Source organism: Arvicanthis niloticus, chromosome 4 (genome assembly GCF_011762505.2).
Source record: "Arvicanthis niloticus isolate mArvNil1 chromosome 4, mArvNil1.pat.X, whole genome shotgun sequence".
NCBI lineage: Eukaryota > Metazoa > Chordata > Mammalia > Rodentia > Muridae > Arvicanthis > Arvicanthis niloticus.
In genome coordinates, this window is record NC_047661.1 from 13702171 (window position 1) to 13727048 (window position 24878).

The 24878-nt window shown below is 44.5% G+C and overlaps 1 protein-coding gene across 1 annotated transcript in view; it reads right to left on the reverse strand.

Annotated features, from left to right (window-relative positions):
• Tmem212 (transmembrane protein 212) overlaps positions 1–13954 on the reverse strand; it is a 32186-nt gene extending 18232 nt beyond the window's left edge. The window contains exons 1-3 of the mRNA XM_034501346.3: positions 13747–13954; positions 4181–4240; positions 2463–2786 (exon numbers count right to left, since the gene is read on the reverse strand). Of these exons, the coding sequence (XP_034357237.1) occupies positions 2463–2786; positions 4181–4240; positions 13747–13905 (543 nt within the window). The 5' untranslated portion in view covers positions 13906–13954. The remainder of the gene's footprint in view (positions 1–2462; positions 2787–4180; positions 4241–13746) is intronic.
• Positions 13955–24878: the final 10924 nt, after the last annotated feature.

The window sequence follows — 24878 nt, forward strand, 5'->3', positions numbered from 1 at the left end:
TGCAAACTTAGTTCCACACAGTCCAAAGTTGGCTAGGACCACTCGCTAGCATGATTACCAGCCCTCTCTGAAAAAGCTAGGAAGTTCTCTTGGTTTGGGATAATCAAACTTCTCCATCACGGCCCAAAGGAATACTGGGAGAACTTTTTCCATGCGTTGTTTAACTGCCACAAAGCCACCTTTTGATATTCATGGGTAGAAACCAAATTAAAGCATCTGTCTTTGACTAATATTCAAAGCATAAAGGGTGTTTGTACAACCACCAGTTTCCACAACGCTTTTGGAATTCTCTACTAGAAAAATTTTATATGGTAAAGTTTAGTACAGTAAAATAAAGCAAATGATTAACTATTCTAACACCAAGAGAAACCACAAATGAACATGCTTATGATTTAAACGTTGGTTTGTACCTGGTGAGATGTTCAGCGATCAAGAGCCTGGCTCTTGCAAGGAACTCAGATTCTGTTCCCTGCACCCAGCTGACAGCTCACAACCATCAGTAACTCCAGTTCCAAGAATCTCACGCCCTCTTTGGCCTCCATAGGCACTGCATGAACTCTACAGACGTATGTACAGGCAAAACATCCATAACACAAATTAAAAATAAAAAAAATATATGTTTGAGAGCCAAATATGGTGAAGCACACCTATAATTCCATCATGTGGGAGGCTGGGATTGTCAAGAGTTCAAGGCCATCCTGGGCTACATAGTGAGTTCCAGGTTAGCTTGGGCTAAAAAAAGAAACCTTCTCTTAAAATGAAACAAATAAATCTTTTTTTTTTTTTTTTTTAAGGTTTGAAATTTGAGGTTTGTTTAACATACATTTTCCCAGGAGAAAACCCTACTCTGCTCTCAACCAATGCAGGGTGGGGCACACGTCTTTTTTTTTTTTTTTTTTTTTTAGAGCTGACTTTGCTCAGACTTGTAGTTAGTTCCCAGAATAAGACTGGGCCAGCCAGCACTCCATTATGGGGGTGGGGGGTGGGGGGTGGGGATTGGGGAAGTACTCACCAGGTCCCACCCCTTCCTGGGGAGCTCTTGGCAGTTAATGATTGCTGGGTGTAATGGGAGATGCCTTCTTCAGTGGTGTAGTCAACTGGTTAACTGCCCATGTGCTAGTAAATGTCCCCTCAACCATGATTCAGTAGAAGCTTCAATGAACCCTATCAGGCCAAGTGAAGTCACTTATACATCTACACATTTCCAAACACACACTTATGTATCACACATACACACACATACCACACATTCACATACATACACACCACATACTCATTCATGTATACACCCACACACCACACACACACACTTCCACTTACACATCCATACCATACACACACCACACACATATCCACATCACACACACACACACACTCATACACATATATCCATACCACACACACACACCACACATACATACTCTCTCACACACGCACACCATACACACGTTTACATACACACCCACGCACCACACACATACTTCCACTTACACATCCACACCACACACACACATATCCACACCACACACACACTCATACACATATATCCACACCACACACACACATACCACACATACACACATCTATATACACACATACACTTACACACACATCCATATCACCCACACACACCCACACACCAAAGACATACACACACACTCTCTCTCACACACACACCATACACACATTTACATACACACCCACACACCACACACACACACACTTCCACTTACACATCCACACCACACACACACTCACACACATATCCACAGTGGTGTGGATATATGTGTATACATACAGACATACTCATACACATATATCCACACCACACACACACATACCACACATACACACATCTATACACACACATACACTTACACACACATCCATATCACCCACACACACCCACACACCAAACACACACATACATACCAAACACACACACACACGCACACCATACACACGTTTACATATACACCCACACACCACATACACACATCCACTTACACATCCACATCACCCCCACACACACACACAAAAGCAGAAGGGGAACTAATTATGGAAAGGGGTTCAGTGAATCAGAAAGAAGGGAAGAGATGGTAACATGAGGTGAGCGTGATTTAATACATTATATACATGTGTGAAATTGTCAGTTAATTCAAATTTTTTAAAAAGAGAGAAAAATACCAAAGAGGTGGGGATATGTACCATTGTCACAGTTTTAAAACTCTAGGTTGAGATACAAATTGGCAAGTGGTGCCTACAGCTAAACCAGCTGTTATCTCGACATATGTCCATGCACGCATCCAAAATCAACCACTGAGCACCTGGAGCACGCTGGACACTGGTTACCATGGCAGGAGATTAGAGGAGACTGAGGGAGAACACTTAGGAATCTGCTACAGTCCCCCCCTTCACCATTCGGGACTGAGCAAGCCCAGCCTGCCTTTGTTGAGACTTACGTTTATGTGCCCGTTCTGCATCAGTCTGGTAGAAAGCTTGATGAACACAGCTAGGGACACACAGAACAGGATGAGGCTCAGGCACAGGTCCAGGGCCTGAAGGGTCAGGTGATACTCTTCATAGTGGAGTGGGTCCACACAGACTGACGGGAACTTCGTGTATGGAAAAGGAAAGGTTACCGCATAACCAAGGTAATTGGTCCCCGCAATCCCTGCAAAGGAGTAGAAGCAATATGGGCCAAGGAGGGCAGATTGCAAGGCTATTGCGAAGTGAAGTGGACATCCCAGAATGCTCAGAATTACAAAGGTGAAAACGGCTTCCCACTGAAAATAAGCAGAAACGAACTGTTACTTGGAGAAAGAGTGACATCATTAATTTCCTCTACATGGCAGAGATATACACGGCTTTCATCTCTCTTCTTACCTACTTTCAAGAAGGGTCTCCTGAAGTCTAGTTCTATGCTGCCAAGGTTGTCCTCAAACTCTTGATCTTTCCTGCTTCTACCTTCCGAGTGCCACACTGGATTATCCTACCCCACTTGTACCCCAGTGCTGCCATGTAAACCAGTAAGTTCCAGGCCTCTGTATGTCTGGCCCACACTCTACCTCTGACCTGTATCCCTAGTCGTCTCAGCCTTCCTTTCAGGTCCTGTTTCCCTAGCTGCCAGTCTATGCTGCAGGAGGACATCCCACGTCTGCCAACCTGAGCTAAAATGAAATCAATTCAGTAAGGTTTTATCTACTTACTCCCTATCCTACACAGAGTGCCAGTTTGTGTTGGGAAAAGCAAAATGAATGGAACCAGTCCCTCCTCTAGGACTTGCTACTCAAGGTATCATCTCTGGTTGGTTAGCACTGTATGCTTAAGAGCCTCTCCGAAAGGTTGCCTTTCACCCCATCCAGACCGCCTCAATCTGCTTTACAGCCTGAGCTGACCCCATCTTCAGCCTTTGCTATGGAAAGGAGGCCTACGATCAGATGCTGTGCTCTTTCTGTGGCATGGAAAGAGCTGGCTCGGCGCTATCAGAAACAGGCTCACACGTACCTTTCATCCCATCCCAGTCTGAGAGAGAGACCTGAGTTGAGATGTGAACTACATTATTGAGACTGGAGGTGTAGTTCAGTTGGTAAAGGGTTTGCCTATGTACTTGGGTTCAATCCATAACACACACACACACACACGCACACGCACACACGCACATGCACATGCACACACATATGCACATGCACACACACATGCATGCACATATGCATGCACACACGCATGCACACACGCACACACACACCATGGGTGCATATGATATTGAAAGCAGTATAGCCTTTACCTCATTACTACAACATGGTTAAATTCATTAAATTTATGAGTACAGATACTGACCTCAAACAATATTCATGAAGTTAGAGAAATTATTTGGAGTAAAAACTCAATAAAAATATTATACATTTTAAACATAATTTATAGAATTGGGCAAGGTGGTACATGCCTGTAATCCCAGCACTTGGGAGGTAGAAAAAGGAGAATTTAGAAACTTGAGGTCATGATCAGCTATACACCAAGTTCAAGGACAACCTGGGATCCATGAGACCCAGTCTTGAGATCCATGAGATCCATCACACACACACACACACACACACACACACACACACACACACACACACACACACACTACACACTGTCAAATCCACTGTCCCATCCCTGCAGACATTTTTGTATTTACCGAGTATCTCTGGGTCCGCTCTCTATGAGCCAGCAGCACAAGTGATCCAGCTGTGACAGCCTGTGAAAAGAAAATTGGAAAAAAATAACATCCACAATCGAAGGGACCTCTGCTAAGAGTTCAATCTGTCTCCCAGCTTGACAACTTTATCACAAGCTGGAAGGCAGGGCAGAGGGTGAAATGGATTTACGGCTCTGATCTCCTCTTCATCTGTGTAAGGAGTTGTGTTGACAGGGAGGAAAAGAAGCCACTAGAGTCATCAGGACATGAGTCACACCAACGTGTTTTCCATTCCCTCTGTTGACTTTGCTGTCACCGGCACCACCTCCGCTACTGTCAGGTCACGACAGTTAAACCTTGGCTTCATAGATCTTGTCCGTGGTTTTGTGTGGTAGTCTGAATGAGAAATGGCCCCACAGTCTCATGGATTTGAATACTTGGTTCCAAGTCGGTGGCGCTGTTAGGGAAGGGTTTGGAGTCCTTAGGGCTTGGAGCCCTGCTGTTAAAGTGAGGGTGGGCTCTGCTGTGTTATAGTCTTGCCTCCATTCTTGCCTGTTTGCTCTGCTCGCTGCTTCCTGTGTGGAGGTAGAGATGGAAAGAGCCATCTTCCTCCTCCTGCAGGCCTTCCCTGCTACCACAGCCTCCTCCTGCAGACCTTTCCTGCTACCACAGACTCGAGCAAACGCTCCGGAACAATAAGCCAGAGTAAACGCTTAAGTTGCTTTGGGTTATACTAATTTTTTATCACAGTAACACAAAAGTGTGAGTGTGTGTGTGTGTGTGCTGTGTGTGCACGTGCATGTGTGCACACATGCAAGCTCAGCAAAGCATGAATTTTGAGGTCCAGATAGAAAGTCAGGAAGAGATGAACACAAAATTAAATATATATAGATATATATATATATATATATATATATATATATATATATATATATATATATATATAATTTTAAGTAACCTTAACCTCTCTCTCCTTGTGTGTGTAGATCTGATAAACTGATAGGATTGGCTATTTCTCACGATGTGGGCCTGGGGACTGGATTTAGACATCAGGCTTGACACAAGCATCTTTGCTCACTGAGACATGTTTTCATCTTTCCAACAAATTTATAAAGCTGCAAATGGTACAAACTGGAATGGAGACCTGTCCTCAAGCCCAGAAATTATTCTTAGCCATGGCCTGATCTTTCCCAGCCTGCTTTAAAAAAAAAAAAAAAAAAAAAAAAAAAGTGCTGCCTTGAACTGCCAATGGGGTGCAAACATACGACCTCTGTTTCCTAAATAATAAAGACAGTCATTAGAATGGACCTGAGGCATGACGTTTAGTGTTCTGGGTGCAGTGCTATCCAGTTTAATGAAGAGATTTACTCTAGAGTCCCCATTCATAAAAAGATACTCAAAATGCAGAACAAAAATAGTTAATAACGGAGGGCATGGTGTATCCAGAACTTTGCAGTAGATAATGGAAAAGGAATCTCTGAGCTCATCTCAGATTCATCATGAGGTCTGGAGATGGAGCTGTTTGAGGTTATTGAGACGAGAAATCACTGATCCTCCAACCACAGAATCCTTACCCCTCAGTCAAAGCATGAATTCTGAGGTCCAGATAGATATGGAAGTCAGGGAGAGATGAGCCTATAATTAGATAGTAGGTATAGACTGGTTTAAAAATAACACAATTTTTATTTTGACAAAGGACTGAATGTGAAGAGCCTACCCAGAATTGGTTAATTTAAGGGGAGAAATCAGAGCCTCACCGTGTGATTTATTGGGATGCTACTCACAGAGCTCTAAGTTTAGTGCATTTACTGTTTTGAAACTTAGATCTAGAGAAACTGGGAGAAGGAAACACCGGCTCACGCACAGGTTCGGTTGCTGAAGCAGACTTCTTGTGGCTCTACTATCAAAGTCCTGCAGATAAAAACAAGAGTATCTGCAGTCAAAAGAGGTTCCTGGCTTGTTTCTGCAAGAGAAACCTTTCCAAGGGACGCTAAGGAGGCAGAGGCGTGCAAATAAGCAGAACAAACCGGAGAATTGAGGAATGAAGCCCCGGGTTGTCTAAGCTTCTAGGTTGACCTGTGGCTTGCCTGTCGTCAGTCACAGGAACTCAGAAGCAGGAGATTGCTGCTGCCCCTTTGCTGGTGAAGCTCTGGAAGATAGCTGACATGGGATGCGAAGATTCTAGCTTGCCTTGAGTGTGGGGTTGGCAGGGGTTTTTTTCCTTTTGAAAGTTGAAAAGCGCTACAGAGTTGCAGTTTCCTGTTATTTCGGTAGCAGCAGCCAGCTTGAATTTTGCCTTGTTTACACACAGCTCTGAAAAGGCTCTTTCACTGAGCAGCAGCCTGGGATGCTGGCTGTTCCATAACTTCTTAAATACACCTGGCTGATGGGACGGGAGATGCCAAAACCGAGTACAACCATCTTCCTTGATGCCCACTGCTCTCTTCTATTTTTGGATAAGGAGTGGGAAAAAAATTAAAACCAGAGAAATCTGAGAGTGGAGAAGGTATGTCAAAAGGAAAAGAAAATGAGGAAAGAGTGGGGGCGTCTGGGAAGTGAAAGGCTGGAGAAGCTGTATGGTTATGGGAAGGGTGAGGAGGAGAAGTGCCTGGCGGTAGTAGACAGTGCCCCACCCTGCTGCCATGCTATTTGGCTTGCTTTCCTGGAGATGGCTAATGCTTTCATAGCTTGGTAATTGTGAACACTTTTTCTAGAACTGCCTAAGTACAGCATGCAGTTCCCAGACGCAGATGAATCGAAGGAAGCAATAGAAATGGTAACTTTAGTGGCATCCTATGAAAAGAGGATATAGCTTAGTCATTTACAAGATCTTATGTAGAGTCGAGAGGATCAGAAGTTCAAAGTCATCTTTCGTGACACAGAGAGTTTGAGGCCAGCCTGGGCTATATGAGATCCTGTGTTAGTCTCTTTCTATTTCTGTTATAAAATACTCCGACGAAGCAGCTTAAGGGATAAAGGGACTTATTTGGGCTTATAATTCCAGGGAGATACTGTCCACTGTGGGTGAGAAGACATAGCAGCAGGCAGAGAAAGATGAGGGCAGGAGCAGCAGGCTGGCCATTCATGTTGCATCTCTACTGATGAAGCAGATAGTGGGCAGGAAATAGGACTCAGAGATATATATATATCCTCAAGTTCTGTCCCTAGTGACTGACTTATTTTTAAAACCAGGTTTCATGTCTCAAAGCTTCCATAACCTTCTCAAATACTCCCAGTAGCTGAGGACCAAGTGTTCAAACTCATACGCCTTTGAGGGACGCTATCCATTGAAACTAGTGTCTTAAACGTAAAGTTAAATAAACTGTCATGGAAATACTCTCCAGCTTTTCAAAAGAGGCTAAAAAGCTGTAAAAGATCAAAAAAAAAGCAGCACATAATAACTGCATGAGCCATGATCCCAGCTCTCACTGGGATTTGCAATAATGGACACATACAAATGTCCCCATTGAAGAGGCTGAGAGAAGGCTCAGCCAGTTAAGGGCGCATGTGCAACTCTCACAGAGGACCTGAGTTCAGTTCCTGGGCCCCATAGCAGGCAGTTTATACCTGCCTGAAACGCTGGCTCCAGGGGGTCTGATGCTCTGCCCTCTTCTGGCCTCTGAGATGCCTGTGCTTGTGACCCATCCCCTCTTTCTTACCCTCTCACCCTCCCTCCCTCTCTGCCTCTGTCTCTGATACATACACATTAAACACAAAACAATAAATTTACCAAATACAATAAAAATAGACAAGAAAGAGTGGCACTCAAGAAGAGTTTAGTTATTACGTTCAGGAGGGAAACAGATAAAAGCTGCAGGACAAATAGAGCCTGGAACAAGTCTGAAGGACTTTGATTTCCATGGCCATGACAGGTGAGGGCTGGCTCAGCTGAAAAGATGAGGAAGTTATACTGTGCTTAAGGCCCAGACAAGAGGGATCCCAGACCTGTAGCAAGGTGGTGCTGGGGGCTTGGCAGAGAAAATCAGAAAATCAGAGTAGAAATCTGTGTTGCACCAGGAGGATGAGGGCCTCAAACGCTAGGTCAGTGCATACTGGGTTAATCTGGGGACAGCCAAGTAGTGCTGGTGGCTTTTGAAAAGGAAGCAGCTAGCCTGAATCACAAGAGTGTGGGCATCAGGGACAGATGTGATATGCAAGCTGGACAGCAATTGGTGAGGTCGCAGGGTCCCTGCAGGACCCTGGTCTTTGGACTTTAAATTCCACTCATGGTGAGCAGTACATCTTGAATCTTGGTTTAGTCACAAATCTTTTCATTTGTCTTTTAATTTCTTTTTAATTTATTTTGAGACAGGTTTTGTTGGCAGTCATATTAGGGTCAGAGCCCAGACACTAGCAACCCTAAGGCATCTCATCAGCTGCCCATCCTCACAATGGGAAGAAGAACTGAGAGGTACACCCCCTCCCCCACCTGCCAAGTTCATCTCCAGAGTCTTCCTAGAAGGTTTAGGTTTAATCAGAGAGTCAGAGGTAGGCAGGTGGGCAGTCCTCCTCAAGGCGTGTTTCTGCCATTGTTGTCCCAGCTCCAGACTCCTCTGCAAGGTTGTCTGAGATTCCCGGGGATACTTCAGTTCTTGGAGGTCATTGTTTCAATGGTCTCATGGTCTCATGGTCAAAAGGAAGGGTGCTCTGTCTTCTTGGAGCCTCTGCATTCCTTCTGGGGCACTTATACCTCATGTGACCCAGGTTAGCCTCCAACTCAGCCAAGGCGGCTCAGACCTTCGGATCGTCCTGCTTCCATCTCCCAGATACTGAGATTATGTACCACCAAGCCCACTTTATGTGATGCTGGAGATCCCACCTAGGGTTTCATGCATGATAATTGTTGCTGAGTAACAGCTACATCCTGAGTCCCATCAATCTAATTTTGATAGATCTAGAACCAGATTTTTAATTATGTACTAAATTCTACTTGTCTCTATTCTATTGTCCTCCATTTATTAGAACTGTTGTTAGCTACCCTGTATATTGTTTTTATCATCGTCGAATGTGTAGATTCTCTACAGTTTGGCTTTCAGGAGGAAGGCACACAGTGAGCAGGAAGAGAAAAGTGAACACTGGGACATACGTTGGGGACATCTAAGGACCCACGGCAGGAGATTTAAATAGGGCTGGGTTAGGGCATTGCTCCACAGTGCATGCCTTGAGCTGATAGCATGGCATTCTCTGGAACTATCAAAGGTTTTAGTGCTAGCACCTAGACCGTGACAGGACCAGCAAACTAGACTAGGGCACCTGTCCTCCAAAGGTGACATAAAATGACAGTAGAAAGAAGTAGAGAAAAGGGATCTCTTCAAGATGACCATGCTGAAAGGAGGAAAAAAGAAGAACCCTCCAAGTCACCTTCAGGACCCAACATGAGGTTTATCTTCAGACAGAGGACAAGAGATTCAGATAACTAAGTAGTGTGAGCCAAGACGTGCACCCACTCATGACAGATGCATCATTGTCTAGATTCAAGTCCATCTGTCAAGGTGGTCTGACAAGTTGCCAGACCTGTGAGAAGCCATCTTAAGGGACCCAAGTTCCTTCCATGATGGCACCAGTTCAGCCTCTCCTCCACTCATCATGAAATTCCTGGGGAAATTCCAGTTCCTTGGAGCCCATTGTTTCAGTAGCCCAATGGCCAAAGGGAGGGACACACCTATCTGTCTTTAGAATATTTTCCCTCCTGACAGAGCTGGGAAGTGGGAGTTGCCTGACAGGCATTGCTGAACCCCAGCTTAACTCAACCCTGACCCTGCTGACCTTGCCATCCATACATCTTCCAGCACTGACCCTGCCATCTATAGATCCCCACACTGACCTTGTGTCCATAGATCCCCAGGGCTGACTCTGCTACCTACAGGTCTCCCAGTGAGTTGCATAAACAATCTTTAATGGAAAAGTCTTTACTTTAATGGAAAGAATTCAGTCAAAGGTCATTCTGGCTTTGAAATTGATTTCCCAACATAAAGAAAAGGAAGTTGGAGAAGAAAAAATGGTTTGGATGACGAGATGACTAATTTGTTTTTAGAGCTGGTAACTATAAGAAAGCTTAGAGTATTTGAGTGGAAAACTAACCACTGACAAAGATCAACTTGACCAGACTCTGCACTTCCTTGTAAAATCTTAGTGCCTATGAGATGGGTCAGCAGGTGACGGTACTTGCTGCCAAGCTGAGGCTTGAGTTTGATTCCACATGGTGGAAGAAAAGAACTGGCTACTGAATGTTGTTCTCTGACCTCCAAGGTACACAGGGGCACAGAGGGGCACTCATAGACACAATAAATGGATTAAATAAATAAAACATAACCAAGAACTTCAGCAAGAAGCCCGTCTTCAATGCCAGTGACATTTGGTGACCCTTACTAAGTACTTCTCTCTTTATCCTTCAACATTACCCTGAAGACAATGTCCGATCACCTCATCTGCCCTCCGCAAAAATCCCCATAAGTTCTCCTTGCTGTTTCCTCTTGGTAATGTCCTCCCCTCTGTCCCACACCCTGCTCCTTGACCTAAATTGTCTCTTTTGCTCTAATATCTGGACCCAAACCTCGTCCTGTGCCATCTCCTCTCTCCATTCTGCAACAGACCAGATAAGATGTGCTTCCAGTATTGTATCCACTGCCAAACATTGGCTTTTCTTTGATACTATCTGTGGGATGGAAGTCCCTTGATTGTTAAACCGTTTCTATAGCAGTTGAGAAGCCTGGCATGCAGGCCTCAAATGGAATCCTGATACTGTATTACTGAGGACCTGAGAGCTAGGTTGTGGCTTGTTTTTTGCCAAGACCCTGGACTCTCTAGGTCTGGATCCTGTGATCAAACTCATGCAATCCAGTCTCTTCATCAGAGATGGCTCTGCAGGCCTTGTGTTCTCGATTACTAGGTCTCTGGAGCTACTATGGCCTGCTGGCTTCATGCTTTCTAACAGCTCATGTTTTTAAGAAAAACCTTGCTCAGACATCCTAGAAAAAATTGTGAGCCATGTGTGTTTCAGAGCAGAATTAGGAAAATCTGTGGACCAAACCTTAGACCTGACTTATAAGTCTTGAACCTTTGAACAAATACAAGGGACTGTATTACCTGTAAGAAAACTTCTCATATAAGTCTCTAAAGAAATACCGAGTCGTTTGTGAAGGAAACAAGAATAGGATTACGATCTTTTCACTAGAGAAAGATGTGTCTCAGCAGCAATTAAGGAAGTCATTGGCAGGGTGGTGTGGACCAAGGCAGAGGCCTTTCAGAGCTGACCTTCATGACAAAACTGGCTTGGTAAGAAACTCAAAGGAAAACATATTGTTCTAAATTTAAACATGAACGAACTGGACAGTCTGTTGCTTTTTGGGAAGATTTCTTCCACATAGACACCAGCCTCACCTGTAGTCCTGGTAACATTATCAGATTTGAACTCTATAACACACTCCCGGTCACCAGAATTCAGGGCTCAGGAATCATCTACTCAGTTAACAATATCCATCAAATGCTACTTTGTCAAAATCTAGCAGGAAGCTCTCTTTGTTGCAAGCTCTGGGGATAGAGTAAAAAGGAAAATAGAAGCAGAAGCCCTGTCCTTGTGTAATGCATAATAAATAGTTAAGTTATATAGTGATATAGATGGGGGTAGGACTATAGGATTGGGAATGGCAGATGGGACAGGGGTTATGATTTTAAAGAGTTTTGTTTGTTTTTTATTTACTGTATTTATTTGTGTGAGGCTGGGGAATGGGCTGTGGATAGCACACAGAGCAGGTGTGGAGGTCAAGGATCTCTGAAGGGAATTGGTTCTCACTGTCCACCATGTGGGTTCCAGGTATTGAACTCGGATCTTCAGGCTTGGTGACAAGCACCTTTACCTGCTGGGTCATCCTGCTGGCCTCCAAGGGGCAGCAATTTTAAATGGTGTAAAGAGGGAAGACACAGGTGAGGAGGTGGCATTTCCTTGGGAATTGATAGGAGGAGTCCGTGTGTAGCAGCATGAAGCCCTTGGGTAGGCCTCCAGCACCACAGAAACGAACAGTGCTGTTTGCTTGTGATTCCAACACTGGGAAGTTGGGAGTTGGAAGATTAGAAGCTCATAGAGAGTTCTAGAACAGCCTGAGGTACCTAAGATCCCACCTTCAAAAAAAGAGGTTTGGGAGCCAGCCAAACACAGGAAGAGTTTAGACAGAGCCCCCAGAGCAAAACCCTAGGGCAGAACACCTTGACACTCAGGAATGGCTGCCATGAATGTGAAGGGACAGACATAAGGGGAAACTGGCTGGCAATGAGGCCCAGGAGGCAGCGCTGTGGGGAGCAGGGGAGCTGAGTAGGACTCCTAGCACGCGATTCAGAGCAGAGAGTTTGCACAGAGCACAGGGTAAGGGAAAGGCTTGGTGTTTGCTTGCAAACAGGCTCTTGCCATCAGTCTTCAGTCAATTGCCTTCATCCTCACCAGGCGGATTAAGGTTGGACAGTTGTTTCCAGAGCACAAGAAAGAGCAAGAAGAAACGAGCTGGCTGAGGCTCCTGCCTCGCTCCGCTTAGTAAGAACTTTAAAGTCAGAACTAATTGAATGCAAGCTACTTCCCTCTGCCTGTAGCTCTAACTCTGTGCCCACCCCAGACCGATTCCCTCCAACTCAGGTAGCCACTCAGTAGTGGCAGGATACAGATACTTGGTTCATTTCTCTTGGCCTATATCTAGCCTATATGTTCAGACTACATCTGACCTACATCAAATATATATAATCTTAGTCAAAACTAAGTCCACTGTGGGGACACTAGCTTGTAAGGAATGGACAGCTATATATCAGTCGAAGCCTCATTGTGTAGCCCAGGCTGTTCTCCAGCTCACAGCTACATAATAATCAAAGCCTCCCTGTGTAGCCCAGGATGGACTCCAGCTCACAGCAACATAATAATCAAAGCTTCCCTGTGTAGCCCAGGATGGACTCCAGCTCACAGCTACATAATAATCAAAGCCTCCCTGTATATCCCAGGCTAGGCTCCAGGTCACAGCAACATAATAATCAAAGCTTTGTTGTGTAACCCAGGCTGGGTTCCAGCTCACAGCTACATAATAATCAAACAGTCCCTGTGTATCCCAGGCTGGCTTCCAGCTTATAGCTACATAATGATCAAAGCCTCCCTATGTAGCCCAGGCTGACCTCCAGCTCACAGCAATATAATAATCAAGGTCTTACTGTATAGCCCAGGCTAGGCTCCAGCTCACAGCTACCTAATAAACAAACCCTCACTGTGTGACCCAGGCTGGCCTCCAGCTCACACTCCTGGCTCAGTCTTCCAGGTGCTGGGACGCCAGGTCTTTGCCACTGTACCCCATGAGAATTTTCCAGACATTTCATTGTTGTATACATGACATACAAATACAAATGAAACAATATTAAGAAAAATTATAAACTTAAAATTCAACTAACAAATTCCTGCTTTAAAGTTCAAGATTATGACTTTGTGCAGAATATAGACTTCTTTGAATTACTGGAAAACTCTTAACTGGTGTATTATTTTATGTCCCTTTTCTTCCTGCTCCCATTTATGACAGCATGTTTAATGAAATATGTCCTACCAAAGCCCCGTTCCAGATGGGACAGGCAATCCAAACACTCCATCCTGTGTACCAAAGCTTGCAGGAGAAGACAGGGAAGAAGGCAATGGATCCAGAGAAGATGCTGAGGCTTCCTAGAGTAACCAGGGTCCTGCCAGCAGCCTGGTAGTGGCCCTTCATTTTCCTTTGCGACTTGGCTCTTTGCTCTGAGATATTTGTTACCAAGACACAAGGCCAGGCCAGGCCCCTATAAACAGAAGTTTCTTAGAGACTGTAGTTGTGTTGACGGGGAACATGGGAAACAAGATCCCGCAGACAATATTCACTCTGTTCCACCAAAGGTGAATGGAAGGAGTGAACTCTGAATGTGGGTTAGACATGGGACTCTAACACAGGTCTTCTTCAGAGAGAGTCGAGGGCAGGAGATTTCTCATTCTGGAGTGGCTGCCTTGATTCCCTGCATGTGCCCTGTCTCAGGGAGTGACCACTTCCTGGCTTAATCAGACTCAAAGGCTCACTGACTGAGCTAATTGTTTCTGAATGCAACCTGCCTGGTGGTTACAGCAGAAAGCCAACATCCTCTGAGCACAATAGAGCCACATTCCCAACCAAAGTTCCCACAGTACACAGCAAGAATCACACATGCAGATCGCAGTCCACTGTTCGTTAGATTTAACTTAAACGGTTTAACACAAACGAGTCTTTCCTTTCAAGGTTTAGTTCCATACAACTATTTATTATTATTATTATTATTATTATTATTATTATTATTATTATTATTATTTATAGAGAAGGTCTGGAGCTTGCTATGGAGACCTGGTTGGCCTTGAATTTACAGGGATCTTCCTGCTCCATTTCCCAAGGGCTAAGAATATCAAGCTCTGCTATTCTTAATTTTTTTTAAAAAAAATTACATTTATTGGTTCTGGAGAGATGTCTTATTAGCTATAGGTACTAACTGCTCTCCCAGAGCACCTGGATTACATTCCCAGCATCCATTTGATAGCTCACAACTGTAATTGTACTACAGTCCCAGGGGATCAGATACCTTCTCTGGCATCTTCGGCATCAGGATGCATGTGGTGCACACACATACATGCAGGGAAAATAGCCATACACATTAAATACATTTAAAAAAGAATTACATTTTGTGTGTGTGTGTGTATGTGTGTGTGTTGAAGGGTGTGTGTGTGTGTGTGTGTGTGTGTATGTGTGTGTGTTGAAGGAGGATGTTCACTCCATAGCATGGCAACTTGTCAGTTCTTTTCTTCCCCCATGTTGGGCCCAGCGATGGCACTTAGGTTATCAGAGTTGGAGGCAAGTGCTTTCTCACCAGCCTAGAACACCGGTTTTAAGTCAGGCAGAGCAGGGATCTGACTCTGGTTTTGCCCGCTTTAGGTTTGGGTCCTAGAAGAAGAAAGAGCTACTTAAATTTTCTGGGTCTGTTTCTTCATAAGAGAAATGGTGAGATGAGTGTTCCTCACTGGGTGCTTGGTTGAGAGCATCAGCAGAGCTCCTGTGTGTAGATGCTTAGGGTGGAGCAAGCTCTGTACTGGGAGAACGTCCTGAAATCACCTTGCTTCGGGGTTCCTGCGATTGGCTCAGACTGTATTAATTCTTTTGTCTATCACCTTAGAACACTAGGCTTGACTCTCCTTGATCAGTTGATAAAGATTCCCCAAGGGCCCTCCCTTGGAGAGAAGCTTCTCACTAGTTCTCTGCATCTCTTTCCCATCTATTTCAATTTCTTTTGATCTATGGTAGCCATTCCATTCGAGTTGACCCAGATTGAAAAGCAGTCTCAGCCCAGATACTCAGAATCTGGGAAAGCTGCTCAGGCCATCTGACATGGCCACTCTTCCGTGTTTCCTCTCAATGTTGTGGGCTAGATACTCAGATCATTTTTTTTTTCACATAAACTAGAGAAGTTCCTGGAGGGCTCAGAACTTGTGAGTTTTCTGTACCCTGAAAATATCCATGACCTCTCTGACAGCTTCAGATGGCATTTGAACGGAGCAGATACATACTAGTAAATACTTGACGAGTCAAGTCACGAAGCAGATAGCCTGTCCAGTCTGCATTTGGGCTACACAAGGGTGAATATATGTGAGTTCAAGTCTATCAGAGAGAATGCCGAGGCCAGTGTGCTCCCTCATGCCTGGGGAAAGGGTCTGGAGGAAAGACAGATTTGTCTGTACTAGACTTCAGCTGTTTTGACTTTTTCCTTTACTTCTTATCTCAAGGTTGCAGCTCTATGGTGTTAGCACACTGGTGGGTCAGCTCACTCTGTTCTGTTAGCACGTTTGGAAAACAAAGACTGTTGAAATCCCCAGTATTCAACAGTCCACGGTAGAAAGGATAACAAAGAGAGAATGTTTTCTTTCAATTTGGGAAGACTTTACGTGCCTGTCACATTATGGATTAACACAGATGTCACTGTAACTTTATTAGTGATTAAAAGGTGTTACGGCTAAATATGACCTAGTGAGGTAGAACCAGAGACATGACCGTCTGGATTTGCAGAGATGCTGGATTCTTGTTAACTGTGTTAAAGCAAGGACATCTTTCAGTGAGGACAGAAATGGATGTGTGCCTGCTCCCAGCTTCCTTCAGCCATGGAACTGAACGTAAGCACCAGCAGCTACCTCCACCGGGGAGCTCCTTCTTCCTGAGGAGCTTCCATTTGGCACCAGTGTTGTAGAATTCTTCTAGAACGTGGCTGAGTCAAAGCCTTCGCACACCTCGACTTGCCTTCTTCTCAACCAAGGCAAGCCCAAGATTTTGGCTTAAGGAGGCAGAGTGGAGGCTCCACAAACATTTCAATTCCATTTTGCTGCTAAAGACAAAATGAAAACAAAACAAACAAAACCAAAAAGAAAAAACAAACAAACAAAAACCGAAAGTGGTGTCTGGATAATTCCAACACTTGGGAGGCTGAGGCTGGAGGGCTGTAAAATCAGTACCTCAAGATCAGCTTGTCTCAATACCTCCCACAAACAAACAAACAAACAAGCAAATCCAGAACTGGCATTTGAATCCAACTCCCTCCTGCACACTGCTCACAACCAAGTAAGGAATCCTAGACTCACAAAGGTTGGGTGATGATGCAGATGTTAAGGGAGGGACTCTGGTCCCACCATCCTCCAGCTTTTAAAGGCCATTTTGTTATATGTAATCCCTATCTATGAGTAACAGCCTGTGAGTGCTGTGGTCTTAGGGTCTAGAAAGGTTTAAAACTACAAGACGGCTTCATTTTATCAGAAGATGGAGAAGGAAAAGGAGGAGGAGAAAGAGGAGGAGGAGGAGGAAGAAGGAGAAGGAGAAAAGAAGGAGGAGGAGGAGGAGGAGGAGGAGGAGGAGGAGGAGGAGAAGGAGAAGGAGAAGGAGAAGGAGAAGGAGAAGGAGAAGGAGAAGGAGAAGGAGAAGGAGAAGGAGAAGGAGAAGGAGAAGGAGAAGAAGAAGAAGAAGAAGAAGAAGAAGAAGAAGAAGAAGAAGAAGAAGAAGAAGAAGAAGAAGAAGAATGATGGACTCCAAAAGAAAGATGTACTTGGGGGGCTGGAGAGATGGCTCAGTGGTTAAGAGCACTGCTTGCTCTTCCAATAGGTCCTGAGTTCAATTCCCAGCAACCATATGGTGACTCATAACCATCTGTAATGGGATCTGATGCCCTCTTCTGGTGCATCTGATGACAGCGACAGTGTACTCACATATATAAAATTAAAAAAAAAAAAAAAAAGAAAGAAAGATGTACTTGAAATGTATTTCCTTAGTAGTTTTAGAGATCTGTCTTCTTTTTTAGTATTGAAGGGTTGTAGCCATTGGAGCAGAAATAGTGTTCACTGTGGTGTCAAAGACTCAAGTTTTTTGGCATAGCGGAACACACTTGTAAATCCCAGGGAAGATGGAGTTGGAGGATCAGGAGTTCAAAGTCATCCCTCAGTACATAGCAAGTTAGAAACCAGTCTGGGCTGCACAGGACCTCATTTAAACCTGAATGGTGGTAGGGAGATGACCCAACAGATAAAATGCTTGCTGCTCAACTATGAAGACCAGAATTGGAATACCCAGAACTGGAAGCCACTCTGTGGTAGTGTGTGTGTGTGTGTGTGTGTGTGTGTGTGTGTGTGTGTGTGTGTGTGTGCGTGTGCGTGCGTGAGTGCTGTGAGTATGTGTGTAATACCACTATGCTTAAAGCAGGATGGCATGTGGTGAGACAAGTGTATAAAAGAATTTCCTGGAATACATCAGGCCAACTAGTTGGGCTTATCCAATGTAAGCAAGGGGCCCACCATAAAAAAAATTTTGGAAGCTGAGGATAGACACCTGATACTGTACCACTGACAATCATATGTGTGCCATGGCTGTATACTCTGTCTCTGTCTCTGTCTCTATCTGTCTCCCTGTCTCTCTCTCTCTCCCAAGAAAGAAAGGACCTAGTTTAGTATTGAAGATTCCAGATTCCTTCTAATATGTAAACAGTAACAAAAAATGAACGACATTAACACTGAAAATATCAGTGTGGGAACTGACTCCAGCAGGGTTCACTAATGCATGGTAAAACCACTGGTTGAAAGGGAGAGAATGACAGAGACTATGTCAGTTGCCAGAGTAATGAGGGATCAGTGTGTGACAACAGAACAAACTGATATTTCTGCCTCCTGATATGATACCCATACTCGGCCACCTGGGTAGCATTTGTGCAAGAATATCTCAATGGAATCTCATTTAAAAAATGAAACAGGTAAATCCAGGTACTATTGACATTTTACTTATAAACTCTTCAAAAACTATTTAACTTTTTAAGTATTTATAAGTCATGAAAAATAATAAGGATGCTGGGAAAGCTGGAAATTTAAGCATGAAGTTGGTATTACATGATGCTGGTTTATACTAAGACTCTTGGGTACTTTATGCCATTATATTTGTATAAATGGATGTGTTGGGCTGGTCAGGTCAAGATGCTTACATTATAACCCGGTGACTTGAATTTGAGCCTCAGAACCCACAGAAGTGTAGAAGGAGAGAGTTGACTCCACAAACCTCTCCTCTGCAATACCCATGCTGTTGCAGATAAGTGTGCCACCCCATTGTGTACACATACACAACACACACGAGATAACTATGAGTAAGTTAGTCATTCAAAAGGGATGTCTCATAGGTGGAACCACATAGTATTCTTGATGCCTTCTTCCTTGTTTGCTCTAGGCTTAAAATTTTCAAATTAAAAATTGAAAGAAGAAGGCAATGGATGTAACTCTGTGGGTAGAGCGCTTGTCTGGCATCTCAGGAAAACCCCACTTTGATCCTTAGTACCAAACAAATGGGGCATGATGGCACACACACTTCCGGCATTTGAAAAATGGAGATGCAAGGATGAGAAGACCAAGGTCATCCTCAGCTACACAGTGGTGCAAGGCTACTTGGCATACGTGAGAGCCTGCCCGCCTCCATGCCCAAGCTGAAAGAGGCATTGGAACTGAGCATCAGGGGCACAGTACTCACTTGCTCACATGAAGCTCTGCTCGAATCTATAGCATGGGCAAGTAAATATGAACATATGTAGATATACATGCATACCTGTGTGTCTATGTGCACATATACATACATGCACATATATGTACAAATATGTGTTCCTTCAGTGACTGCTTTAACCAAGTGATCAAACTTTACATGATCAGTAACAGGACAAACTGACATCACACATATACACTGCATACTAAACACCACACACACACACACACACATACTATACACACACACACACACACACTTGCACACACACATATACATACAACGGCATAGAGATATCAGTTGAAAGGAGGAGGAGGAGGGAGAGGAAGAGGAGGAGAAGGAGGAGGAATGTGTGTGTGTGTGTGTGTGAGAGAGAGAGAGAGAGAGAGAGAGAGAGAGAGAGAGAGAGAGAGAAAGATTCTTGTGGCACTGAAAATGAAACCTGTGCCCTCACACACACTAGGTTGGTAGCAATTCCCTACCGCCCTGTTTTACATTTTATTTTTATTCAAGGTCTCCCTAAGTTTCCCAGGCTGACCTCAAACTGTGAACTTGTGATGAACCTGCCCTCAGCCTCCTGAGTAGCCTGCAAGCCCAGCTAGGTAGAGTTATAAATTGCATAAAGATTCAAATCGGGCCTTCTAGAGTGCTGCTTCATAATATTTGATGATATTGATGGTTAATGGTGCAGGGGATATGTTCCTGTGTCTCTTTTAGCAGCCTGTTCAAGCCTGTTTTCTTCCTTCAGAAGACTGAGGAGTCATGCCAGGTGTGGGGAGGTATACCTCACGCTTGGTCATACCTTTTCAAAGATTTTTGTTCCTTTCCAAAGAGTCCATTTTTCAACCCATTTAAGCCTCTCCAGACTTCATGCACAGTGTGTTTCCCTCTGCTTTTCCTGGTTGTTCAGTTTCAACTCTGAGTGAACTCTCTCTCCTCATAATGATCCGGGGCTGATGGAGAACAAAGTTCAATGTTTATCATCCCTAACTGGAAACTGTCAAATTTCTATTTTAAACTCTCCAATTTACAAGATACTACAGAGAGATTATTGCACCGACCTAATTCCAATTGTGTATCTCCCCCTCAAGTGTGTTTTGAAATCATCTGGAAGCTATCAGACTTTTCCCTAGGTTTGCTGGGCAAGATGACTTTACTGTGTTACCAGCGAGCTCCGGCGGATAGTCATCTGTTTGTCAACCTGTCTTTTCAGCTGCAGTGAACAGCTGTGACTTGTGCTCCGGTCCCTGCCAGCAGTCTTCCACAGGCCACCACCAGCATTGTCTTCTGCAACGGTCACTCCTGTCTTGTTTTCCCACGGAAATAGAGAAATCACAGCTGGAACACTGATGTAGTAGATTGGCACTCTGGCTGCCAAGGGAGGGATCAGGAGCTTAGACAACAGGAAGGGAGCCACACAGTAAGGGTATCTGAGGAGAGGGGCGGGGTAGGGGGGGGAGATGGACAGGAAGGGATGGAGTCATGTTGGAATCAAGAGGAAAAGATTCCTAGGGCCATAAACAGGGTTCTGGGCTGTCCACAAATCTGAGGTCTGACAGACTTTAAAAGCAGAGTTGACCGGGGACACAGAAACCCAGGAGGCTGTGAGCTGCTCATGTACAGGTTGCAACATGAATGAAGAATGGAGGAAATCGAGAGATGTGGAGAAAGGAGACAAAAAATGGGGAGAAACTCCAAGTGCCTGAAAGGTCCTCAGATGCTATTTGTTTTACAAATTGCTTCAAGGGAGAAGCTTTGCCTCATTTGACTCACGGACGCCTTCATATACCTATGTACATATGTATGTATGCATGTATGTATGTATGTATGTATGTATATGTATGTATTTCACTATATAGCCCTGACTAGTCTGGAACTTGATACATAGACCTGTCTAGCTTTGAATGTGCCTCTGTCTCCCAAGTTCTAGGATTACCCCTGTGTTCTACCACCTAAGGCTTGGTCCTTTTTTTTTTTCTTTTTTCTTTTTTGGATTATATTCTATTATTATTATTTTATAGTCCAGTTGTTACCCCTCCCCTCCTGGTCTACCTTCCTACAGTTCCTCATCTCATTCTTCCTCTCCCTTGTCTCCAAGGGACATATGTACATATGACCCCTCCACCCTTCTCTCCTCCTCCCCTAGGACCCTCCCACTCCCTGGGGCCTCAAGTCTCTGGAGGGTTAAGTGCATCTTCTCTCACTGAGGCCAGACCAGGTAGTCCTCTGATGTATATGTGCTGGGGCCTCACATCAACTAGTGTATGCTGCCTGGTTGGTGGCTCAGTGTCTGAGAGATCTTGTGAGTTCAGATTAGTTGAGACTGCTGATCTTCCTATGGGGTCCCCCTCCTCCTCAGCTTCTTCCAGCCTTTTCCTAATTCAACCACAAGGGTCCCTGACTTCAGTCCATTCGTTGACTATAAGTATCTGTGTCTGTCTTAGTCAGGTGCTTGTTGGGGCTCTCAGAAGACAGCCATGCTAGGCTTCTGTCTATAAGTAAGCACATCATAATATCAGTAATAGTGTCAGGCTTTAGTGTTCCCCAATGAGATTTCAATTTGGGCCGTCACTGGACAGCCTTTTCCTCAGTCTCTTCTTCATTTTTGTCCCTGCAGTTCTTGGTCCTTTTAAATAGAAAATGTATGATCACTTATTTCCTTGCTTTAAAATGTTTGGAAAAACAAAAGAGGAAAGAACCAAGTATTTCTGTGTGATACTTGACATTCGTTTTGATCCAGTGAAGGCCAGGTCAAAGGCCGAGGCAGGCAGGAGTGGTGGAGGCTCATGGCTGACACCTTTTGTGTACTCACTATTCTGAGTTGTGCTTGGTTGACTCTAAAGAGCAGGTGGTTTTCTCTGTCTGTCTCCCTCCCTCCATCTTTCCCTCCCTCCCTCTCCTCTTTCCCTCCCCCTCTCCCTCCCTCCTTCCCTCCTCAGCTTTGTGTATGTACATATGAACGTTTTACTAAGCATATAGAGTTGTGCTCCATCTAAGCACACTTGAGATGGAGCAGCAACGAAGCAGATACATCAAAGAAGTGTTAGAACATCAGACAAGGATTTTACACCACAGTTTAAAAAAGAAATGAACAAAAGAGACTCCTTGCTGTATCCCCCACCATTCTTTTGATTCTTTTTAACTTAGAGGACAGACGTAAAACCGAAGCTTTGCTTCTATACTCCACATAAATGTCCAGGGCCTGGTAAGAGACTCTCTGAGGGAAATATTGCTGTTCAAGCCTGGCATCCTGAGATACCCCAGAATCAAAGTAAAGGGAGAATGAAAGAAGGAATTCCACCAAGGTATCCTCTTACCTCCACATGGCACGTACCCCGACCCATAACAAAACATACATAGTTAAAATATATGTTAACCTCAGCCATCAGCTAATGGCTGTCTGTGCTATAAAGAAATCAAAATGCATGAGTCGACAGCAGACATAGAATCACTATCCTTTTCTATCTTCTTTAAACATTTTTCTTTTCTTTCCATTTTATATGTATCAAAGGTTCTGCTTGCATGTACATCTATGCACCACATGTGTGCACTACCCATAGAGGCCAGAAGAGGGCATCAGATCTCTTGGGACTGGAGTTACAGATGGTTGTGAGCTGCCATGTGGGTGCTTTTCCAGCTTCCTGAGAAGAGCTCAGAGGCAAAGACTGGGTAGAACAGACCTCTACAAAAACCCATGATCATCAGTTACTGATTAACTTTGTTATTTGACAAACTCATACATGCATATAATGTATTCTGATTACTCTCTTCCCCACCCCCAAACCACCCCCACATTATTTCCCTTTCACTCCTACCACATAACATATCACAGCCAGTCCCTCTCCTAGGCTCATGACTTTTGGTTTGGTCCTGTGACCTATTTAGTTAACCAGCTCTGTGACTGTTGGATTAGAAGTAGCAATGGAGTCTGATAGGGTTATGGGTGGGTAAAGAAATGCACAATGATTGTCCTTTGGAAATAAGTGGTTCAGCAGCAAGGGGCAGGACACTGAAGCCTTTCTCCATCCATACTTGACAGTTGAATGGTCCACTCTGTGCAGGCAGCTGCTGTGAGTTCATACTGCTATGGCTGTGTCTCCTCAGATGCCAGCTTGCAGCCCTTCTCCTTGCTTCCCAGCTTTTCCGTTTTTATCTGACTCCTCTTCCTCAGTGTTCTCTGAGCCTCAGACAGGATCGTATAAATGTCTTTTGAACCTCTAGAAATGTGCGATCAGTCCTTTTTCTGAACTTTCCAGGTAAGAACACAGGTGGGAAAGCCAGGTGAGGCACAGGTTTTTTTTATAAAGGAAGCCAGATGAGGTACAGGTGTTATAAAGAAAGCCAGGTGGGATGAAGGTGTTCTAAAGGAAGCCAGGTGAGGTGCAGGTGTTCTAAAGGAAGCCAGGTGAGGTGCAGGTGTTATAAAGGAAGTCAGATGAAGTACAGGTGTTATAAAGGAAGCCAGGTGAGGTTCAGGCAGGTGTTAAAAACAGTTCCTCTCATGCCCTCAGCCACCAGCTCAAAACTCCCTCACAGTAAAGGTCTCACTCAGTGTTCCATCTCCATCCCCACTATTCTTGGGGCTCTATTACTTATTTTGTGGCCAAATTCCTGACAGGAAAAAAACATGGGGGAGGGTGGGCTTGTTTGGGCTCACCAATGAAGGTGACACAGCCCGCTATGGTGGCTATAGTGGAGGTAGCTGGTCAGGAAGCAGATCATCAACAGAGTGGACAGAGACATGGACAAGACTATAGAATCTCAAGACCTGCCCCCAGTGGCTCCCTTCCTCCAGTGAGGTTCCATTTTCTAAAGGCTCCTCAACCAATCCACACAGCGCCACCAGCTGGAGACCAAATATTTAGATACATGAGTCTGTGGGGTACATTTCATATGATGACACGTCTTTATCACACCTGATTTTCTCCTCATAGCTCTTGGCTTACATGCTAATTGTGTTTTCCCTGACTAGAGTGAAGCTCTGTGAATGCAAAGCCTTTGTTTTAGTTACTGCATACCAGAAATAAGAACAGAATCAAGCCTGGAGTACATACTTAGGGTAGATTGTTGGGCTGAAAGAGAAAAAACGAATAAATGAGGCTGTGTCTCTTACAGTTGCTAGTGCATTTAAGCTATCTGCTACAGAAGCCAGCTCTGAAGCTCTTCCCTGAGAGACACATGATTCCTGGTCCCTTGAATACCTCCAGCTTCTCCTCTCTGAAAACCCACACGGAGACAGAAGAGTTGTCTTCAGGGAGGCCTAAGCCAGCTGGGAAACTGCATTGTGAATACATCCTGTGGGCATCAGATACAGGCATAGGGGAAAGGCACATTGAAGTAAGCATGCTGGGATTGCCTTAGCCCTGCCGTATGGGCAGATAATCACATGACTTGGTGGTGAACAGAAGAAGACACAGGTCACAGACCAGGCTCTCAAGAGTCCAGCAAGGACTGCCACCTTGGAGAAAGAGATCTGATGAGCAGTTCTTTAATCCACCAGTGATGCTGATCTGGAATCCAGGCCCTGCTCATGGTAATCAAATGGGACGGGGGACAGAGTCAGTTGATAGGTTGTTTGTCTAGCATGCATGGAGCCTTCTGTTTCATCCCCTCCACTACATCAACCTGATGTGGTGGTATGT